Source organism: Triticum urartu, chromosome 5 (genome assembly GCF_003073215.2).
Source record: "Triticum urartu cultivar G1812 chromosome 5, Tu2.1, whole genome shotgun sequence".
Lineage (NCBI taxonomy): Eukaryota > Viridiplantae > Streptophyta > Magnoliopsida > Poales > Poaceae > Triticum > Triticum urartu.
The window spans coordinates 564429078-564448359 of record NC_053026.1 but is presented as its reverse complement, the minus strand read 5'-3'; the positions used below and the strand labels follow the sequence as shown (position 1 = coordinate 564448359).

General features: G+C 43.9%; 1 protein-coding gene across 1 annotated transcript; it reads right to left on the bottom strand.

Moving 5' to 3' along the window:
* Positions 1 to 13554: 13554 nt before the first annotated feature.
* Positions 13555 to 18073, bottom strand: LOC125510772 (TOM1-like protein 9). The gene is made up of 10 exons (XM_048676034.1): positions 17329 to 18073; positions 16998 to 17076; positions 16518 to 16616; positions 16322 to 16435; positions 16042 to 16193; positions 15834 to 15915; positions 15583 to 15668; positions 15289 to 15453; positions 14696 to 15168; positions 13555 to 14369 (listed from the first exon to the last, which is right to left on the bottom strand). The coding sequence occupies exons 1-10, from the start codon at positions 17436 to 17438 to the stop codon at positions 13834 to 13836; spliced, it is 1896 nt and encodes a 631-aa protein (XP_048531991.1). The 5' UTR covers positions 17439 to 18073; the 3' UTR covers positions 13555 to 13833.
* Between the last annotated feature and the right edge of the window lie 1209 nt (positions 18074 to 19282).

The following is a 19282-nucleotide window of genomic DNA, read 5'->3' as shown; positions in this document are numbered from 1 at the left end:
CATAGCCCACCTTGACCCGTCAAAATTTTCCAGGCCCACTTCGTCATAAGACACCAATTCATAACTCTGGAGTTGATAATACCTAAACCACCCACCTCTTTAGGAGATACAATCACATCCCATTTGACCATATGGTACCGTTGTTTTCCATTTTCCTTAGTCCAAAAGAATCTGGACCGAATCTTGTCAAGTTTCTCATGGGTCCCGTCGTGCAAAAGATAAAAGCCCATGACAAACATAGGAATGTTTGTTAGGCAATCATTAATAAGCACTAGCCGACCTCCCGAGGCTAGTAACTTACCCTGCCAAGGTTCCACTCTTTTAGCCGCCTTGTCCACCATTGGCTCAAAATCAGCCATGGACAGAGCCCGATCCGAGATGGGCATGCCCAAATACTTGAAGGGAATAGATCCCAACTCACAATTCATCATATGGGCTGCTCTAAGCTGGGACTCCAAGTCACCTCCCGTGACAAAGGCCTCACTCTTATCAAAGTTTATCTTAAGACCTGACATGGCCTCAAAGCACATGAGCAAAAACTTGAGGTTAGCAATCGCCTCTTCATTGTTCTTGATGAGAATGAGGGTATCGTCAGCATATTGAAGGTGGCACAGCCCGCCTGGTACCACCCTTTCAGCAACACCCGAGATGTGACCGGCAGCTTTGGCGCTGTCCAAAATCGAAGCCAGCACGTCTGCCACAATATTGAACAGAAGGGGAGAGATCGGGTCACCCTTCCGCAGTCCCCTTCCGTTGCGAAAATATGGGCCAATCGAACCATTAATATTAATAGCAGTTTGCCCACCCCTCACAATTTGTCGCATCCAGCTCACCCATTGCGGATCAAAGTTTTTCTTGTGTAACACCTCCTCAATGAAGTCCCACCGGACCCGGTCATAGGCTTTCTCAAAGTCGAGCTTAAGGATGAACACCTCTTCCTTTGTATTCTTTATCTCATGAAGCACCTCTTGGAGCACCGCTACACCGTCCAGGATGCTTCGCCCTTTAATAAAGGCAGATTGAAGATTATCAATAATCTTGTCTGCCACCGGAGCAATGCGAGAGGCAAATCCCTTAGCAATCAGCCTGAAGCTGACATTAATGAGCGTGGGGGGGCGAAAGTGTCTAATTTGGTCTGCACCCGGCATCTTCGGAATCAAAGCCAACACCCCATAATTTAGGTGTTTAATGTCTATTCGGCCACTGGTGAATTCATTCACAAGGTGAGCGAATTGTGGACCCACTATGTTCCAAAACCGCTTAGAGAAGATGACCGGGAAGCCATCAGGCCCGGGCGCCGTGTTCACCCTCATCTGATTTAGGTTAGTTGTTATCTCATCAAGCATGAAAAGCTTAGTGAGGATGGAATTATCATAAGCAGAGACCAATCGCTCATTATCCCAGATTGAGTCGTGCAGAGATGCTGATCCCACCCCTGAAGATCCCAGAAGCTCCCGGTAAAACGCATAAATATGGGATTGAAGGGTGGCGCGAGTTGCTTCGGCTCAACAGAACTGAGGCTGCTTATTAGAGACCAAGGGCAACCTTGTCGTACCACTTGTGGGCAGTCATCGATGAAAAGTATCGGAAGATAACCGGTGAGTTGAATGTCATAACATGCATGCATGTATTAGCTTGCTCAGTTTCTTCAATGCTTATGCATCGGATTTTCTATACCCTACATTGCCATGGCTGATTCATTACATCATTAACTAAAATTTGGGGGTGCGATGAAGATGTTGTCAGCTATTCATAGGTCAGAACATGGGACCAGGTTGTACCTTTATACCAAGGAGTAATTATGTGTGGCCACTGAAATAGATAGAGTTGAATTTATAACATGACATGGAACTGAGAGGATAATGCATATATTGTCTTGGTTGTATCATATATGAGCATTTTGATATTTGTTATTCGATTCTCAAGTTCATCCTATGATGGCTCCCTTTGTCCTTAGTCTAAAAGATGTCTAGTGCGGTAGTGATCTAGTTTCTATCCTTGGAAATCTTTTCTTATGTTTATTGTTCTCTCTGCACTCTTTAGTTAGTTTGTATCCATGATATACTATATCTTTTCAGTAGTTTACCATAGTAAGGTAAGTTATTTTCTTTTTCTCCGTACTTAAAGTAAGCCTTGATTTTGATATTATGGTACCTCTGAAGTATCTTAGACAAACAAACATGGAAAATTGCTATGTCTACCTCTGAAGTCATATATGTAGTATCATTATAAAATCAGTCCATAGGCTCAACGTCTAAAGTCATATTTGTTTTCTTTGCAATAACTCCATGGTATTTTAGAATTATCATATTTGTCTATAAAATATGCACTTTGTCATGTACTATGTACGTATCATAACCAATTACACATGTCAAATGAAGAACCCAAGGGCACTTATAGTACATAGCCATATTTTGTAATTATCTAGTGACCGCTTTAACTCGTTATTATTGCTTTTGATGTTCCCAGATTGTTCCAAGCAATTCAGAAAGGCAGGTAGTCGTGATTCTGGTGAAGAAGAGTTTCATTAAGTTAGTGATTTTTTTAGAAGGAGGCTGAACCCCCGGCCTCGACATCAAACAATGCACACAACCATTTTTACTATATTATTCAAGAAAACCTTATAAGATAAAACATCGATCCACCCAAAGCCACCTTCTACACGACAGGTGTCACTACAACTACAAGTTTGATGATGGGGATGGCCATGATCAGGGTCACTTGCTTTGACCTCACACCTGCGCACATCATCTAAAATCTGAGCAACAGTCCAGCAAACCCTTAGTGTGCACCGCATGAGCACGCCCCAGATAGAAGAACTGAAGCAAAGGGAGGAGTAAGCAACAGAAGCTCGGCAACAACCTGATGTAAAATTGCTCGAGGCCAAAAAACTAGCTTCATGATATCGAAAGGAGGCTAACAAATGCAACTCAGGTATGTATGCATGTGAATAAGTTAGGGAAAAGTCAGCAGAGTCACTGCCCAGTCAAAGGAAATTAAATGTTTTGTGGGAGAAAATGGTTCGGGAACTCAAATGGAAACCCGGGAATGTCAAACCACACCGAAATCAGTAATGAACACCGAAAGATGGTGATGGATACAACATGCCAAGCAATAGACATCTTACTACAAACACCCTTCCTTGAAACACACTCAGTGATAGAGATAAGGATAAGGGGTTTCACTTCTCGTGACCTTGTCTCACTTTGTGCCACGATGAGTTCCCTTGTCCATAGCTAATTTATATTGTGTTTGTAGTATAGGTCCATAGCTTATGTTAAAATGGCCATAGAATGACACTCAGCACCTGTAAGTCTTGAAAGGCGTGATCAATTACTCGTTTGTTGTTTACGGATGATGGTAAGGAAGAAGGAATTACTCTTGTTTCTATAGACTTGTCGATTTGATACTTGTTTGATAAGTTGTGCATTCCCTTTTCACAAATTCTCATGATACTGCCTGAGAAGAGAAGATGGTGTAGTATATATTTATTTGAGGTAATATTTTGGTCAAGTGACTACCGAAGTCACTGTGAAAGAAAGGGACCAAGACTCCAAAGACTTCACCAAACCTTCAGTACCTTTCGATTTGAAGTGTGCATAGTATTGTGATGTACTTCTTCATCTAGGTTTATTAGTCCATGCATTTTGGGTCAAAGTTCAACCATAAATTTAAATAATAAAATATAAGTTATATGTAGCAAAAATAGTATCATTGGAAACTACTTCCAAATATGTATCTAACTATATAATTTTTGGGACATACCACTTATATTTTTCTATTTAAACATAACGTCAAAGTTTGACGTAGAATAAGATGAGGACTAATAAACCCGGATGGAGGGAGTAGACACCTTATGAGCACGTGCTTTATTTATTCTGAAACTTCCCTACTACATTTTCCTCTCGACAGAGAATTCCAGTTCTCAACCTAACACAATAAATGTAATCCCTGTCTTTGCAAACTCTTGGACAATGGGCATAGTTCAACCTCTTACATAATGTCTTCATGTTCTTCTCTACCATGTTGCATGTCTTATATAAGTAAAGTTTTTGGTACTATGTGTTCCTTAAGAATTGTAACTGTATGCTCTAATAATATTGCTCGACAGTGTTGATCGAGAAAACGGTAAAGATTGTTAGGAATGATAGGCAGCGGGATTAACGGAAACAACAGCTTGGAGGGATTCTCTGTGCACAAAGTGGTATGTATGTCCGAGTTACATCTCCATGTAATCAAGCTACTAGTTACATCCAGATCCAAAAGAGATGGTCGACAATGAAGACAAAGATATTGAGAAGATGTGGAACCTCAAGGAATGTGGAGGACCTCTAAACCTTGAGAACATAAAAGCATCTAACCGTGTGTAGATGAAAACACTAGCTATGTGACCATTCCTAGTGCTTCATGTTGGATAGGGTTGATCGCCCATCTGCTGACTAGCCTGACACGAGATCATGAAGGTTAGCGGGTAAGCATGCACATGCCAGAAGGAATGACCAAGCAATCTTGCTCATCATGTTGATGCACAAATCTAATGACTACAATCATCCTCTACTGCTGAAATTCTATGGTTGCCTGCGGAGGAATTTCAGTTTCAGATTTGTGAGCTATGTGTGAGTAAGGGTCGTTTAGCTACTTAGTGATTAAGACATTGACCTTTAACTTGTTTAGAACCTAGTATTTGAACTGTGATTGTTTTTACACTTGTAAAGATCAAGTACAATTTAGAGAAAAGGTTTCACATTTTATGGTCATGTTGATGTCAATAAAGAGGGGGCCTAAAAAGCCGGTATAAGAGCAAGAATATCAATATGACATATAAGCTGCTAGTATCCGAAAGTACCCTTCTACACCCAAGCTCAAAGGAGCTCGGGATGAAGAGTAACTCGAAAAACATTTTTAAAATGTAAAAAAAATCTGATTTTTTTATTGAAAAACTTTGACAAATGTTCTAAGAGTTTGCAAAATTTCATAACGAAATGACATTTGTGGAAGTCGTGGCAAAAACAAAAAAAATCGGTACTCCAAATACTTCCGAAAGTAGCATTTTCAGAGTATCCATTTTTTTGCCGCGGCTTCAACAAATGTGATTTCATGATAAAACTTTGCAAGCTCTTAGAACATTTGTCAAAGTTTGCCATAAAAAATTCAGTTTTTTTGAATGTTTTTTAACTATTTTTCGATTTTACTATTCACCCGAGCTCATTTGAGCTCGGGTGCAAAAACTTCACGTCTGCTACTATCTCTCTTCTTAGAATAACGTTGGGAAAACATAAGGAGAGATATTGTAAAAAGTTATCTCTCGGGAAGTTCAGTAATAGGTTTGAGTAAATAGATCAAGTATGCACAGTTTTTAGAAAAGGCATATGCATAGTACCTTTAGTACCGAGTTTTTTTTGCGGGATCCTTTATTACTGAGTTGGCTGAGATATAAATATATATGTACCTCTTTCACGAGAGTTGAGCCATTGCGATAATGATTGGTGACAATACATTGTGGAATGGCCAAAAGAAGTTAGGTTCCTTGGCTTATCATTGATTTTCTATTGATTGAAGAGGTAGCAAGTATGGCTTAGAGGCGAAATTAGGGGAGAGGTGTCTACGGCGGCAGAGATGCCCCCGGCGGCGGAGATGGCCTCGGCGGAGCTTGACGCCGGGAGTGCCTTGGAGAGGGGGAGCCGCTGCCCAGAGGGAGAGCGCGTTGTTGAGGGGAGGAATTCGGGGAACCACATCTCACTACTGGATGTGGACGACCTCAAACGAAGATGGCTTGCCATTACAGAGAAAGCGGGGAAGGGAAGAGTGGTGCTTCGGCGACCGCAAAAAGCTGTAGTTGGTAAGATGGATCCGATGGTGGCGGATCTGAAGAACATGGCGTGGGAGATCATTGAAGGCGGGATGGGGAATCGAAGGAAAGAGGAAAGCAGATCCCCGGAGAAGGAAGATCAAGGAGAGCCACCAGTGCAGAAGATCCAGGCCATCCCTGTGATTGCAGGACAGGCCTGTGCGCCGGAAAGGGAGCTCCACGACCAGAAGAGGAAACCAACAGAGGTACGAGATTTGCCTGCTATTCCTGAAATTATTGAGAAAGGGGGATGGGTGGTCACCAGAGAAATTGGGAAGGTCTCCATATGGTATGCGGGGAATAGGAATGAGACCACGCCTGTTAGTTTCCATCCCCGGTGATCGCCGGAATTTTTTCGGCAAGCGACAGAGAGTAGGGAGGGATTTGGGAGCCGACAGATATGGAAAGGAATCACAAATTCCGGCAAGGAAATCAGAAGAGCAATCTTCGGATTCTGGCCTGGTTGGGCTATCTCCGGGGAAGGAAGTTTGTAGGAGACGACCTATATAAGGCTGAGAAACAGAGAAGATGGCCATCAAAACAAAATCACACCACCATATCCTCCTGTCGTTGTGAGCGCCATGGCTTCTGCAACCCAACCAAAGAAGAATACCGAAAGAAGAGCGAGATCAGGAGCTGTGGAAGGGATAACCTCACCCCCTTTGTTCAGCGCCCTGGCAAGGGGCATACGAAGGAGGGGCAAGGTGTTGGAACCATGTCCTCTGCTGTCCGACGGGAGAGAGAAGAAGCTGAGTGATGGAGAAGGGTGGCCGATCGACACCACTGCTAGCGCCGGAGGGGCGTGACCAGCAGGTGGAGGAGGCAATGGGAAAGCTGAGCCTGCTAGACGAGGATGACAACGCTCTATGGTGGACTTCAGGGAGGCTGCCAAGAACTTCTGTAAGTGGCTTATCGTTGCTGTGTATCTGACGTCCAAGGTGTACAACCCAAATGCCCTGTTCACCACCATGAGGCGTGTGTGGAAGCTGCATGGTGACATGACTGAGAAGCCACTACTGGGCAACCGGTTTGTCATTGAACTGCAATATGAAGGTGACTATATGCACATCCTAAGAGGCGGCCCATGGATCCATGACAACGACGCCCTCCTGGTGGCGGCGCATGATGGCATGAGGGCGGCAGTGGAAGTCCCCGTCGACATTCTATCCATGTGGGCTCGCATCTACGAACTTCCACCGTTCATCATGATGGACAACACCCTTTGCGAGCAAGCGGGCGAGAAACTGGGAAAGGTGCGGCTGGTCCACACCAACAATGATGGTCGTGCCTTAGACCAGTTCCTCCGCATTCGGATCGAGAACAAGGTGGTGGAACCGCTGAGGAGGTGGATAAAGTTGGAAGGTACAGACGGAAAAGATGCCCGGTAAAGTATGAGCGTGTTCCCCATTTCTGCTTCTATTGTGGCATCATTGGACACAGAGAGAAATCTTGTCTGATCATAGAAGAGGAGAATAAAGGGCGATTCTCTGCGGAGCAGCGTGCCTCGCCATACAAGATGTTTGAGCACCGGAGCTTCTATATGCCAGGGGAGGTGAGCAGTGCCAAGCGCAATCTCTAGTTTGTAAGGCACCCTTCCCATACTCTTTTGATGGAGGTAGAAGATGGAAGTAAGAAGGAAACAGGGAAGACAGTTAAGAGGGGAACCAACCTGATGGTGACTGATAATGAAGAGCGGACGATGACTGACCCCATAATCAAGGCAGTTGTGAAAGGGGTGGTCACTGCTGTGGATAACCTGAAGGCCAACGAAGATGCTGGAGTGGCCAACGTGCTCGGGATAGCTAACATTCCTATGCATGTCAATCCAGAACAACATGTAAAGTCGAAGACAAATTGGATCCAGCATGCCCGTTCTGAACATTCTCGGGCTAGCAGCATTGGATGTGGAAAACCTCTATTCCAGGCGGCCAAGAGGAACCTAGGGCTGGGGCGCCTAGCAGCTGCAATCAGAGCCGGGGTGACTAAGCATAATGCTGGTCTTGCTACTGGTCGTGAGGCTAAGAAGACTTCTGTTTCCCTAACTCATCAAGATGGTGTTAATGGCCTTGAAGTGACCATCCCAGCTCTGGAGGAGTTGGGGGTCGCTGCAAATCAGCCGGTGGTGCTGCAGCCAGCTGCTAGGGGTGCTAGGGATGGGCCAGTGCAGGTGGCGCAAGCCTACTCCCTGATCCGCGACTACGGCAGGAGTGACAGCTCAATCTGTTAGGAGCTGTATGGTCCAAATGACACCAACAGCGCTGCTTGCGTCTATCGCCGGAAGAACCAAATTCTTGGCAAGCGTATTGGAGAGGATCGAGCTCCAATGGAACTGAATGATGAAAACAACCTGCCAAAGTTCAGCTTTGAGAGCAGCAAGAAGAGCAGAGGATCACCCTTGGTGACGCTGGAGGAGGTGACTGGGAAGGAGGACGCAAAGAAGATGGAGGCAACCAGCCATGGGGCCGCTGGTCAACTGACAGGCGCGAATGAGCGTGCCTGTCGGGAGCCCTGACAATACTTTGCTGGAACCGCCGGGGCTTGGGCCGACCACGGAAAGTTCAAGAATTGGTGAGGCTTGTGCATGCTCAGCTCCAAAAAATTTCATTCTTTCTGAAACTTGTCAAAATAAAAAGTTTGTTGAGGGTCTTAGATGGAGACTAGGTCTCCGGAATGTAGTTTCCTTTATAGAAGATGGTAAAGGGGGTGGCCTAGCACTGTTCTGGGATGAGAGTATCGAAGTTGAACTCTTTAAGCTAGGTGAGAGATTTATCGATGTATTCATTTGTAATATGCCCTTTGGAATAAAGTAGAGATACACGTTTGTTTACGGCGAGCCCCGCACTCATATGCCCCACCATATGTGGGATCTCATGTGTAAAATAAAACTTTTAACTACGCCGGGACCATGGTTGATGGCAGGTGATTTTAATGAGTGTATGTGGCAGGATGAGCATTTTTCTAGGACTCGTAGAAACCAAAAACAAATGCTTGATTTTAGAGAAGTCCTATCCCACTATGATCTTCATGATCTAGGTTACATGGGGGCGCTTTGGACCTTTGACAATGGCCAAGATGGCTACCGCAATGTTAAAGTTAGACTTGATAGGATGGTGGCGAACCCGGAATGGATGAATATCTTCCCAAACTTTCAGATCAATCACATAGTCAGTACAGCGTCTGACCATAGCCCCATTGAAGTGTGCTGGGAGCAGCAAACTGTACGTCAACCAGTTAGTAAAAAACGTAGATATGAAGCTTTCTGGGAAAAGGATAATAAACTAAGTGAAGAAGTGGAAGTAGTGTGGTCAAAAAATCGTCCAGCCAGAGATTTAGGTGATATTATAGCAAACCTATCAGGTGTGATGAGCTTTCTCCACAACTGGAGCAAACACAATTTTGGTTCTATCCCAAAGAAAATAAAAGAACTTCAAAATAAAATTCAAGCAATCAGTAACCGTAATGACAGTCATGCAAACTCAGAGTGAAAGCGGCTGAGAAAGGAATTAGATGACCTACAAGATAAAGAAGAGATTGCTTGGCGGCAAAGATCAAGAGTAGAGTGGCTTAAAGAGGGCGATCGAAATACAAAATACTTTCACCGAAAAGCTACTTGGCGCGCGAAGAAAAATTCGGTTCAGAAGCTCCAGGATGAGGCCGGTAACATCATTGGTAAAGAAAAGGATCCGGAGAACATGGCCACAAGATTCTTCCAAGAGCTCTTTACACAAGATGATCAGGTCGAACCCAATATAATTCTTGACCATGTCCAAGGACGGGCTAATGCTGAAATGAATGACACATTATGTAGAGAATTCTCTGACGATGAGATTGCAAATGCATTATTTCAAATCGACCCACTAAAAGCACCTGGGGCGGACGGCTTCCCGGCCCGTTTTTTCCAGAGACACTGGGCTACCTTAAAAGAGGATATTATTCGTGCTGTCAAGAAATTCTTTGCTGGCGGAGTAATGCCTGATGGGGTGAACGATACAATTATAGTTCTTATACCAAAGAAGAAAGATCCAGTTAATTTAAAGGATTTAGACCAATTAGTTTATGCAATGTTGTTTATAAAATCATAGCTAAGTGTCTGGTAAATCGTGTTAGGTCTTTGCTCGAGGATATTATTGCCCCCACTCAAAGTGCTTTTATTCCTGAGAGGATGATTACGGATAATGCCTTGGTAGCTTTTGAGTGTATAAATACTATGCAAAAGTCATGTGATGCTAAAGGGTCTTTCTGCGCTTACAAGTTAGATTTGACAAAAGCGTATGACAGTGTGGACTGGGACTTCCTTGAGGGTGTTTTGAGGAAATTTGGCTTTGCAGACCAATGGATCAGATGGACAATGAGGTGTGTGATGTCAGTAAAGTACGCTGTGAGACTAAATGGGACTCTCCTTCAGTCCTTTACGCCATCTCGGGGCTTGCGACAGGGTGACCCGTATTCCCCTTATCTATTCCTTCTCGTCGCAGATGGTCTCTCTACATTGTTACACTCAGAGATTAATAAAGGTAACATTCAGGAGTTTAAGATATGTAGAGGGGCCCCTGGCATTTCTCACCTATTATTCGCGGATGATAGCCTGTTATTCTTTAAGGCAAACCGGGAACAAGCCTTGAGAATTAAGAATGTTCTAACAAGGTATGAAAAGGCTACGGGCCAACTTTTAAGTCCCAGTAAATGCTCAATTATGCTTGGTAAATCCTGCAATCAGGAGGAAGGAAAGAGTGTGGCACAAATATTAGGTGTGCAGAAAGTTGATTTCGAAGAAAAGTATCTTGGACTTCCGGTTCCTGAAGGAAGGATGAAGAATGGTAAATTTCAGCCTATTAAGGAGTGTTCTCTGAAGAGATGTATAGACTGGTGTGAGAAATACCTATCCAGTGCGGCGAAGGAAAGCCTAATAAAGTCAGTAATACAGGCATTGTCCACCTATGCTATGAGTGTGTTCAAATTCTCTGCTGGCCTGTGCGAGGAGCTCTCACAAATCATTAGAAACTTTTGGTGGGGTGATGAAAATGAGAGAAGGAAGATACATTGGCTGGCCTGGGATAAGCTTCTAAAACCAAAAGATAAGGGGGTATGGGTTTCTGGGACCTTCGCCTATTTAACCAAGCCCTCCTTGCTAAACAGGCGTGGCGACTTATTCAATTTCTGGACAGCTTATGTGCCAGATTATTGAAGGCGAAATATTATCCACATGGCAACCTGGCTGATACTGCCTTTATCCAAAACGCGTCTCCGTGCTGGCAAGGAATATTTCATGGTCTGGATCTTCTTAAAAGAAAGGCATTGTCTGGAGAATTGGTGTAGGTGATAAAGTTAAAGTATGGAGGGATAATTGGATTCCAAGGGGAAATCTAAAAATCTCTGGGAAACAATCTCGACCTAGGATAAAATGGGTCTCTGAGCTTATCGATCCAGTGTCAAGGACATGGAACGAGGAATTGGTTAGGAAAATATTCCTACCTCATGATGTGGATGAAGTGTTAAAAATTCGTCTCTCACAGTCTAACTCCGAGGATTTTATTGCATGGTATTTTGAACGCTTAGGTGTATTCTCGGTTCGTAGTGCGTACAGGCTGGCTGTTAATGATAAGGATGGGAATTGTGATAAGGGACAAAGTAGTACTGAGCCATCTGGAGAAAGAAAGATCTGGAGTGTGCTTTGGAAAGCAAATGTTCCCCCCAAAATTAGAAACTTTGGATGGCGTTTGGCGACAGAATCTCTTGGAGTTCAGACAAATAGACATAAGAGAGGTTTAGAGATATTCCCTACATGCTCTATCTGTGGTGTGGAACCAGAAGATGGATACCACGTGGTCATGAGATGTACTAAAGCTAAAGCTTTGCGTGAGATCATGCAAGAGATCTGGACGCTCCCTAAAAACACTGAGCTAACATGTACGGGACGTGAGTGGGTTCTCCTAACTCTGGCAAAGGCTAACGAGGAGGAGCGGTCACACCTACTCTTCCTTTGGTGGCGAGCATGGCATCTCGGAAATAATATTATCTTTGGTGACGGGAAGGCTACAATAAAGGCATCGGCGGAGTTCCTACAAAGTTATGCTAGCTCTTTTGCGGCGATTAAAGCTGGTATGAGTGTTTCTGGCCATAAAGGAAAAGGAAAAGGAAAAGTTATGCCAGACATCTCAACTCCGGAGCCTAAACAGAGACAAGGGGATGATCATTGGGTGAAACCTAAGTCAGGATGGCTTAAATTGAATGTCGACGCTAGCTTTATTCAGGAAACAAACTATGAAGCTTGGGGGGGGGGGGGGGGGGGGGGGGTTCTCCGTGATACGAATGGAGCGGTGCGTGGCTCTGCTTGGAGCACAATTTGTAACTGTGCTAGTGCTGAGGCAGCCGAAGCGGAAGCTTGTCTTCAAGGAATCCGAGAGACCATGATGCTCATAGACCGGCCAGTAGTTATTGAGAGCGACTGTGCGAATGTTGTTAGTCAACTTTCTTCTAAGGATTTTAATAGATCCCCCATTGGTAGCTTGGTTAGAGAAATCCTGAATTTGCTGGGCCAACTTCCTGATTTTACTATTGCTAAGATTTCTAGAAATTGCAATAGGGTCGCCCATGCTCTTGCTAGTTACGGTAGGAGTGGTGTGAGTAAGGGTGTGTCGATCGACACAGTTCCGACCTGCGTGTTGCGACTGGTCGACGATGATTGCATTGAACCTATGTTGAATTAATATAATACACACATTTTTCAAAAAAATAAGAGGTAGCAAGTATGACGGGATGGAGATTCGGTGGCTCAAAAAAAGATAACCCTGAAGTTAAATAGAAAAAAACAGACATTTTTACTATGAATGATTGATGATAACAATTCAAGTCTTCAACCAAACATGCATATAATGAATGTCATACCTGCCCGTCCAACTCTTGGATAAGAATAGAGTTCAATCTCTTACTACGTACACACTTTTTTATTGCTCGACCATGCACTTATATAAGTAGTTCTTTCATCGGTTCCTTCTTCTCAAGAATTGTAATTGTAAACATCAACACTATTACTCGAGCACATTGAAAAGGAAATGGCAAAGACTGTTAGGAACGATAGGCAACAGGAACACTGACAACGTTATCTTTCATGAATGCGATTTGCGCAACGTGGTATGCATATCTTCTACATAGCTCGTTGTTCAGGTGATCATTCCGTCATTGTTGCCCAAATATCATCATAAAATGCATACATTTGGTTTCTTTCTTGTAGGTGTGGTGCACCTGCACGGGGAAGCTTTGGAGCTGGTCGAGAGCGTCATGTTATGCTGTACTTAGGCTTACCTAATGGCGTCCCTCTTTCAGCGGGATCCTCAACGCGTAATTCCCCATGTTGACAGTAGCTCGTACTGGTCCTCCATCACCTGCAACGTCAAAATAATCAACACTGTAGGTACTTGGGCCGCTGCTGAAAACTGTATGTTTATCCGCGAAGGAATTTCAGTTTAGATTTGTGAGCCATGTGTCTTGTTTCGACGTGGTTTAGTTAATTGAGAATTCACACTTTGATTTTTTTTTACGTGCTTGGATACTTGTACAGCCAAGTACAATTCTAAAAAAAGCTTACTTTCTGGTCATGTTGATGTCAATAAAAGAGGTAGTATCTTAAAACAGTCGATGTGAGAGCAATAGTATCAGTATGACATATAAACTGGTAAGTAGTATTCCTCTTGTTAGAATAACATAGGTAAAATGGAACGAGATACTAAAAAGTCTTTGCCTAATATTTGTACACATGGATGTTGATGACACTACAAAATTCGTAACTATATTATATAATCACACCATATCATACAGGAATCATACAGTCCAGTACTTTCCAGTATGTATCCGTGCCTAAAAATGGAATTTACATCAATAAACCATCTGGCATTGTACCAAAAGTGCCAAATAGAATTATGTACTACGAGAGTTCGAGGTAAAGCTTTTGCTGCTGGCAAAATCATGCATCCACTCCACCCTTCTTCTTACAAGCCACCGACCTTACCAGCTGCAGGTTTGCTCTGCTTCATTTTGGCTATGCTAAGAAGATCGCCAAAGAGCGAGTCTTCTGGCCTGCTTGCTTTGTTCTGCTGCTTCAGAGAAAAGGATGACGTTGCTCCATTCATTCTCTGAGAAAGTTCATTTGCACTGGTATACGCATATGCGGCATTCGGGATGTAGTAGCCTCCAGATTGGTGCACATACCCATAACCGGCCATTTGAACTGCATATGACTGTTGATAGTTCATCCCATAAAACTGTCCACCGACAATCTGTTGGGAGTTCATGCCCATTCCTTGGTTGATTTGCATCGAATTCGGGTACATGCCCCCGTATTGCATGTTCGGCACAAACTGTGGTGCTTGCTGCGCGCCGAGCACCGGTGGCAAGCGCATACCTCCTGGCATTTGTTGTGTTGACATGAATCCTTGACCACTTTGTGCTTGTTGGGGTTGGTTACCCGTCAAGTGCTGAATTTCCCAGGGTGCTGGTGGAAGGCCTCTGTTCTGATCCTCTACACCTGTGAATAGGCGAATGTCAAATGCTCATGGAGCTATTTGAAATGAAAAAAAAAAGTGCACATGCTTTCTGGACCAAGGTGGTTAACAATGAATTAGCCCTAGTAGTGTAGTATATTTATTATCTAATTAAATACCGAACTACATCAACAAGACGACAACCACACGTTCATGTTCAGCGTGAGAATGTTTCACGCCTAGTAGTGCATTTTTATAGGCCCTATTTCAAAAATATATAATCCATGGATTGAAGATACAGAAAGCAATTTGCCTATAATTTCTGATAAATAGACACATAATGCTATTGTGTACTGAGAAAGTGGTGTACCATAATTTAGTGCTTGCCGTTGGGAATCCACTCCATAAGCAGGCTGCCCATTCCATGACCTTGTGGCGTTCAGTTGGGATTGTTGACCGTAAGGTACGATTTCGCCATTTGAATAAGTAGTGGGTTGTTGAGGCAGAGTAGAGTGCACTGGAGCAGGGTTTGCTCGAGATGCAGGGGAAATAACAGAGTTTGTAAGCTGGTTGTGGTTTCTATTGTTGGCAGCAGCACTATTTTGTTGGAACATGTCTGCAAGGGCCAATACATTCTGGTCTGAAGCTGAGTATTCACTGACAGGAACAAGCGCCAGCGAGTTTTCAGGTTCAGGTTTGATGTAGTCATCTCCACTAAGGAGGTCGAAACTAGGAGCTGGTGCTGCAACAACTGATTTTGCACTGCTCGATGATGGAGGTGCAGGAGGTGCTAATTGTTCAAAGGGTGACTGCTTGCTTGCACTTGTAGTAGCTGCTGAAGACCTGAAAAATTAAGGGAATGTAAAAAAAGTTAGGAAGCACATGTAGTTTTTGAGATTTTTCTTACTAGTGTATGTTTCTAGTAGAATATCTTGAACAAAATGATTGACACATGGTGCTAACCTCTGCACTGCTTCTTTTGTGGTATCTGGCTTCGCTAGCGCGGAATGGAGCGATCTCTGCTTCTCCACTGGAACCGCTATGCCCGCGGCAATAGCGTCGTGTTTTGCTAAAACACGCTGCAAATCATCATTCAAACAAAGACCCTGGCTGAGCAACCCCTCGTCCCTGTATCAATTTAATACATCTGAAATAAGAAGCTTTACATTGATACAAAACCAACAAATGAAAGAAAATTTCAGCAGAAAATTTGATAAAATGACACTTAAAGCGCCTGCGGACTGGCAAGCGACATACGAGGTACTGTTGACAAGCTGCACGACTCTCTGCTTGTATGTACGGCACTGATCCACAAGGTCAACGATGACATCCTGACGAAGTTCCTGCATATTCAATTGAACTTAAAATTTGACCTGATAGTACATTGATTACAACAATTGAAAAACTTCAGAGGTTTTTCAGATCCCCGACACTGGACTCGCTAGATTTTTGCTCCAGCAATATTTTCATGGGAATAGATCAGTATTGCAAGTGCATCAGGAAAATACCTGTCTTTTACTAGGATCTAAAGCATTCAACATCTCCGAAAGAACGTCCATGATACCCCGTGCATTCTGAATATCTGCCAGGCTACCAATAAACATTCCCAAAGTTGAAGCAGAGGTTCAGATTTCAAGTAAGTGTATTCACATTTGATCTTCAGTCCAGTAGTTAAGCATGTTCATTGTATGATAAAAGTTCCATAAGTTGGTATACCTTGTGGCAGGAAAATCCTGCGCTGACGATTCAGGAGCCCCGTGGTCAGCATCGCGTAGAGCAGGAGGATAGTTTTGTAGAGGCTGACTCTGCGCAGGAGTAAATATTGGCACAGATCCATTTGATCTTTGAGGAAATACAGCTCCGGCACGCTGAGTGGAGATTGGAGTTTAATTAGTTTAACAGATTTTGATAATTTGGAAACAGCATAACTTCATTTTTTTCTGCAAACTCCGAGACTGTTAAAAGATCACAACTTATTCAGTTTGTGTAAAATTACCAAAAGGTCCTGGTATGATGCATAGTATTGCGGATATTTTGAACGTGCGCCGCCAAAAAATTCTTGCCAAGTGTCGATCAGCGTGAGAATCTTCTCTTTTACATGATAATCAGGCTAAAAACACCACACACATACATACATTAAAACCTATTATTTGAAACTAGTACATAAAAGTTTGAACTGCCCATATACATACCCTTTTCTTTACTATCTTCACCATTTCACGAAGTACGTCTCTCTCAGCAACATGCATATGGACAATGTCCCCACAATTTTTAATCATTGTCTCCAGCAACTAGAATAATAAACCAATGCACTGATTAGTGGTTGAGTAAATGATTACTTAAACATTCCAAATTAAAGCCTTCTAAATGTGCCAATCATCTTCCTTTTGGAGTGATGTAATGCATTTCCAGGTTACTACATCACTGCAAGAAAATATGTTCATGCGTCAAACTGGAAAAGAACATCAAGCAACATTCAGAGCCAACAGTCAGAACACAGCTCATTGTGGCTATCAAATACAGAAACAACTCAAGAAAAAAGTGCAAAGGTACAGGTCAACTATTGGGCATTCTAATTCAAATAGACTAATAGTCGGCATAGACCACAGAATAATAGTTGGTGAGTCAAATTCATACACCAAAGTGTTCAGTTTCAAATTAACCGTACTTACCGTGAGAGCGAGAAGCTGGACCTTCGAGTTCTTGTGCGCAATGCGTTTCTTGAGAGACTTGACAACATCTTTTGTATGCCTAGGAATATAACAGTACGAAGATGGTTACAACAAACTGATAACAGCATAACAAAAGTACTTGGTGGTTCTTTGCTGAGCTGACCAAAAGGTACAAGAGTGCAGCTCGCAAAGATTTAAGCCTTGGACAAACCATAGGCGCGAAACCAGATTAAGCCGCAGAAACGTAGCGTTTGCTAATCAGAGTTAGCCAATAAGTACAACAGTACATATGGAAAATACAAAGCAGATGGCAATCGTCGTGCATGCTCACCCTGGATCGCGGTTGAGGGTGTCGCAGATCTCGAGGTTCGTCGCCCAGTCGGGACCGATGAGCGCGTCGCTCGTCGCGCGTTGGACGGAGGAGGACAACGACGGCGGCATCTCCGCGCCCCTACGATAGGGAGCGATATCAACCAGCAGCCAGCAACAGATGGTCCGACTCTGAGCCCCCGCCCAAAACAAGAAAGCTTCACCGAAAGCCTTGGCGATGGTGGCGGGTGGCCACAAGAATTCGTCCTCCTTTCCTGCCTCGGTTCCACCCCTGGGACTAGCTAGGAAGCAGGAACGTGGAGCCAAGGAATGGAAAATCTTTTGTGGCCGGCCAAAGGAACCACTCCATGACCCAGCTACATGTAGTCACAAAAATGCAACGACAAACGGTCATCGATGCATCATTTTTGACCGGCGTTTCTCAAATCAGCGGTGGGGATTGGTCAATGGAGTATGTTTGTTATGTCCTATCCGTCTGCCCTGCACGGCGGTCGACGGCGACGGGCGGGCGAACCAACTCCACGCGGCGGCGGCCTCCTTTGTTTAGTTAGCGCCGGCCATGACTAGGACAAATATGGTGAATAATGGAGTTTACTAGAGTTGGCTGCGCAGATCGAACTGCTCCCGGCCATTAGGCACGCACGCTCTGCTCACTCCTTCTCCAAGCGTGTGCACTGTATGAGTTGGGCCGTTCCAGTCCCTTTCAGGCAGCCTCCGCTTCAATCATGCAACGCAAGAATGGAAAACGCAAGGCAGAAAAAGGAAAATCGCACTTATTGATAAGAAAAACATGATGAAACTATATATAGTAGAAGTCTTTGGGCAGGGTGTCGTGACAAAGTATATATAGCTGAAGTCCGTGGAACACATATGTATGCCTATAATGTGGTAGTTCTATGGAACGCACCTGACCCGACCTACAGCAGACACTTTGTTGGAACGTATGTGGAGAATCTCCTCCCTTCCTCCAAATTGCTTTAACTTTGCTGCTGTCCCATAGAAACTACTCCGTCAACTAATATAAGACTTTTTAGATAACTAAGACAATGCGCCAAATATTTGACTCCATGAATTGTACAGATAAACTAAGTATTGTGTAACCATTGCCTAGTACTCCCTCTGTACCATAATATATGTCGTTTTAGCAGTTTAAATTGAACTGATAAAGCGACATACATTATGGTACGGAGGGAGCAGAATTGAGACGTGACCAAAGTAACGGAATTTGATAGATCAGGATTTGAGAAAATCGGCTTGCCGCACCCCATTTGGTACATTCATATCCAGCTCGGTAATACAAAGTACTTATATATGCATACGTAATCAGATGGCAGTACTAAAAGGACAGTTAATAGCGACTATAACCACAGTGAGTATGGTATGCATTCACTGATACCATGTTTCTGGACGAACATGGTACACAAGGCAAGATCCAATACCAACTTAGACTTGCGAACCACAACATCTGCTTGTGCTTAGACAGTAGAACGGAATAAACAAGGAGCTACAAATATAGAATAATGTATGTTGGGCGAGCTAGTCAGAACACGTGAACTTGTGAAGACAACATTATACTTGCTGCATCGCCTCCCAGGTTGCGACCTGGCGCTTCGTGTTAGCCTCTACGCGGACGACGCAGTTATTTTCATAAACCCTAGACGTGAAGAGGTAGACTCTCTGCTGCACATCCTTGGCGATTTCGGCGAGGCAACGGGGCTCTGTATTAACCCGGCCAAATCCACGGTCTCGCTGATCCGTTGCGAGAACATCAACGTCGAGGAGGTGCTTCAGGGTTTTGCAGGCTCCATCGCCCCATTCCCATCAAATACCTAGGGTTGCCGGTCTCTACAGGACGCCTGCGTTTGGTCCACCTCCAGTTTATCATCGACAGGATCAAGGCTAGGCTTGCGGGCTGGAAGGGCAAGCTGCTACCGATGGCCGGCCGCCGCGTCCTC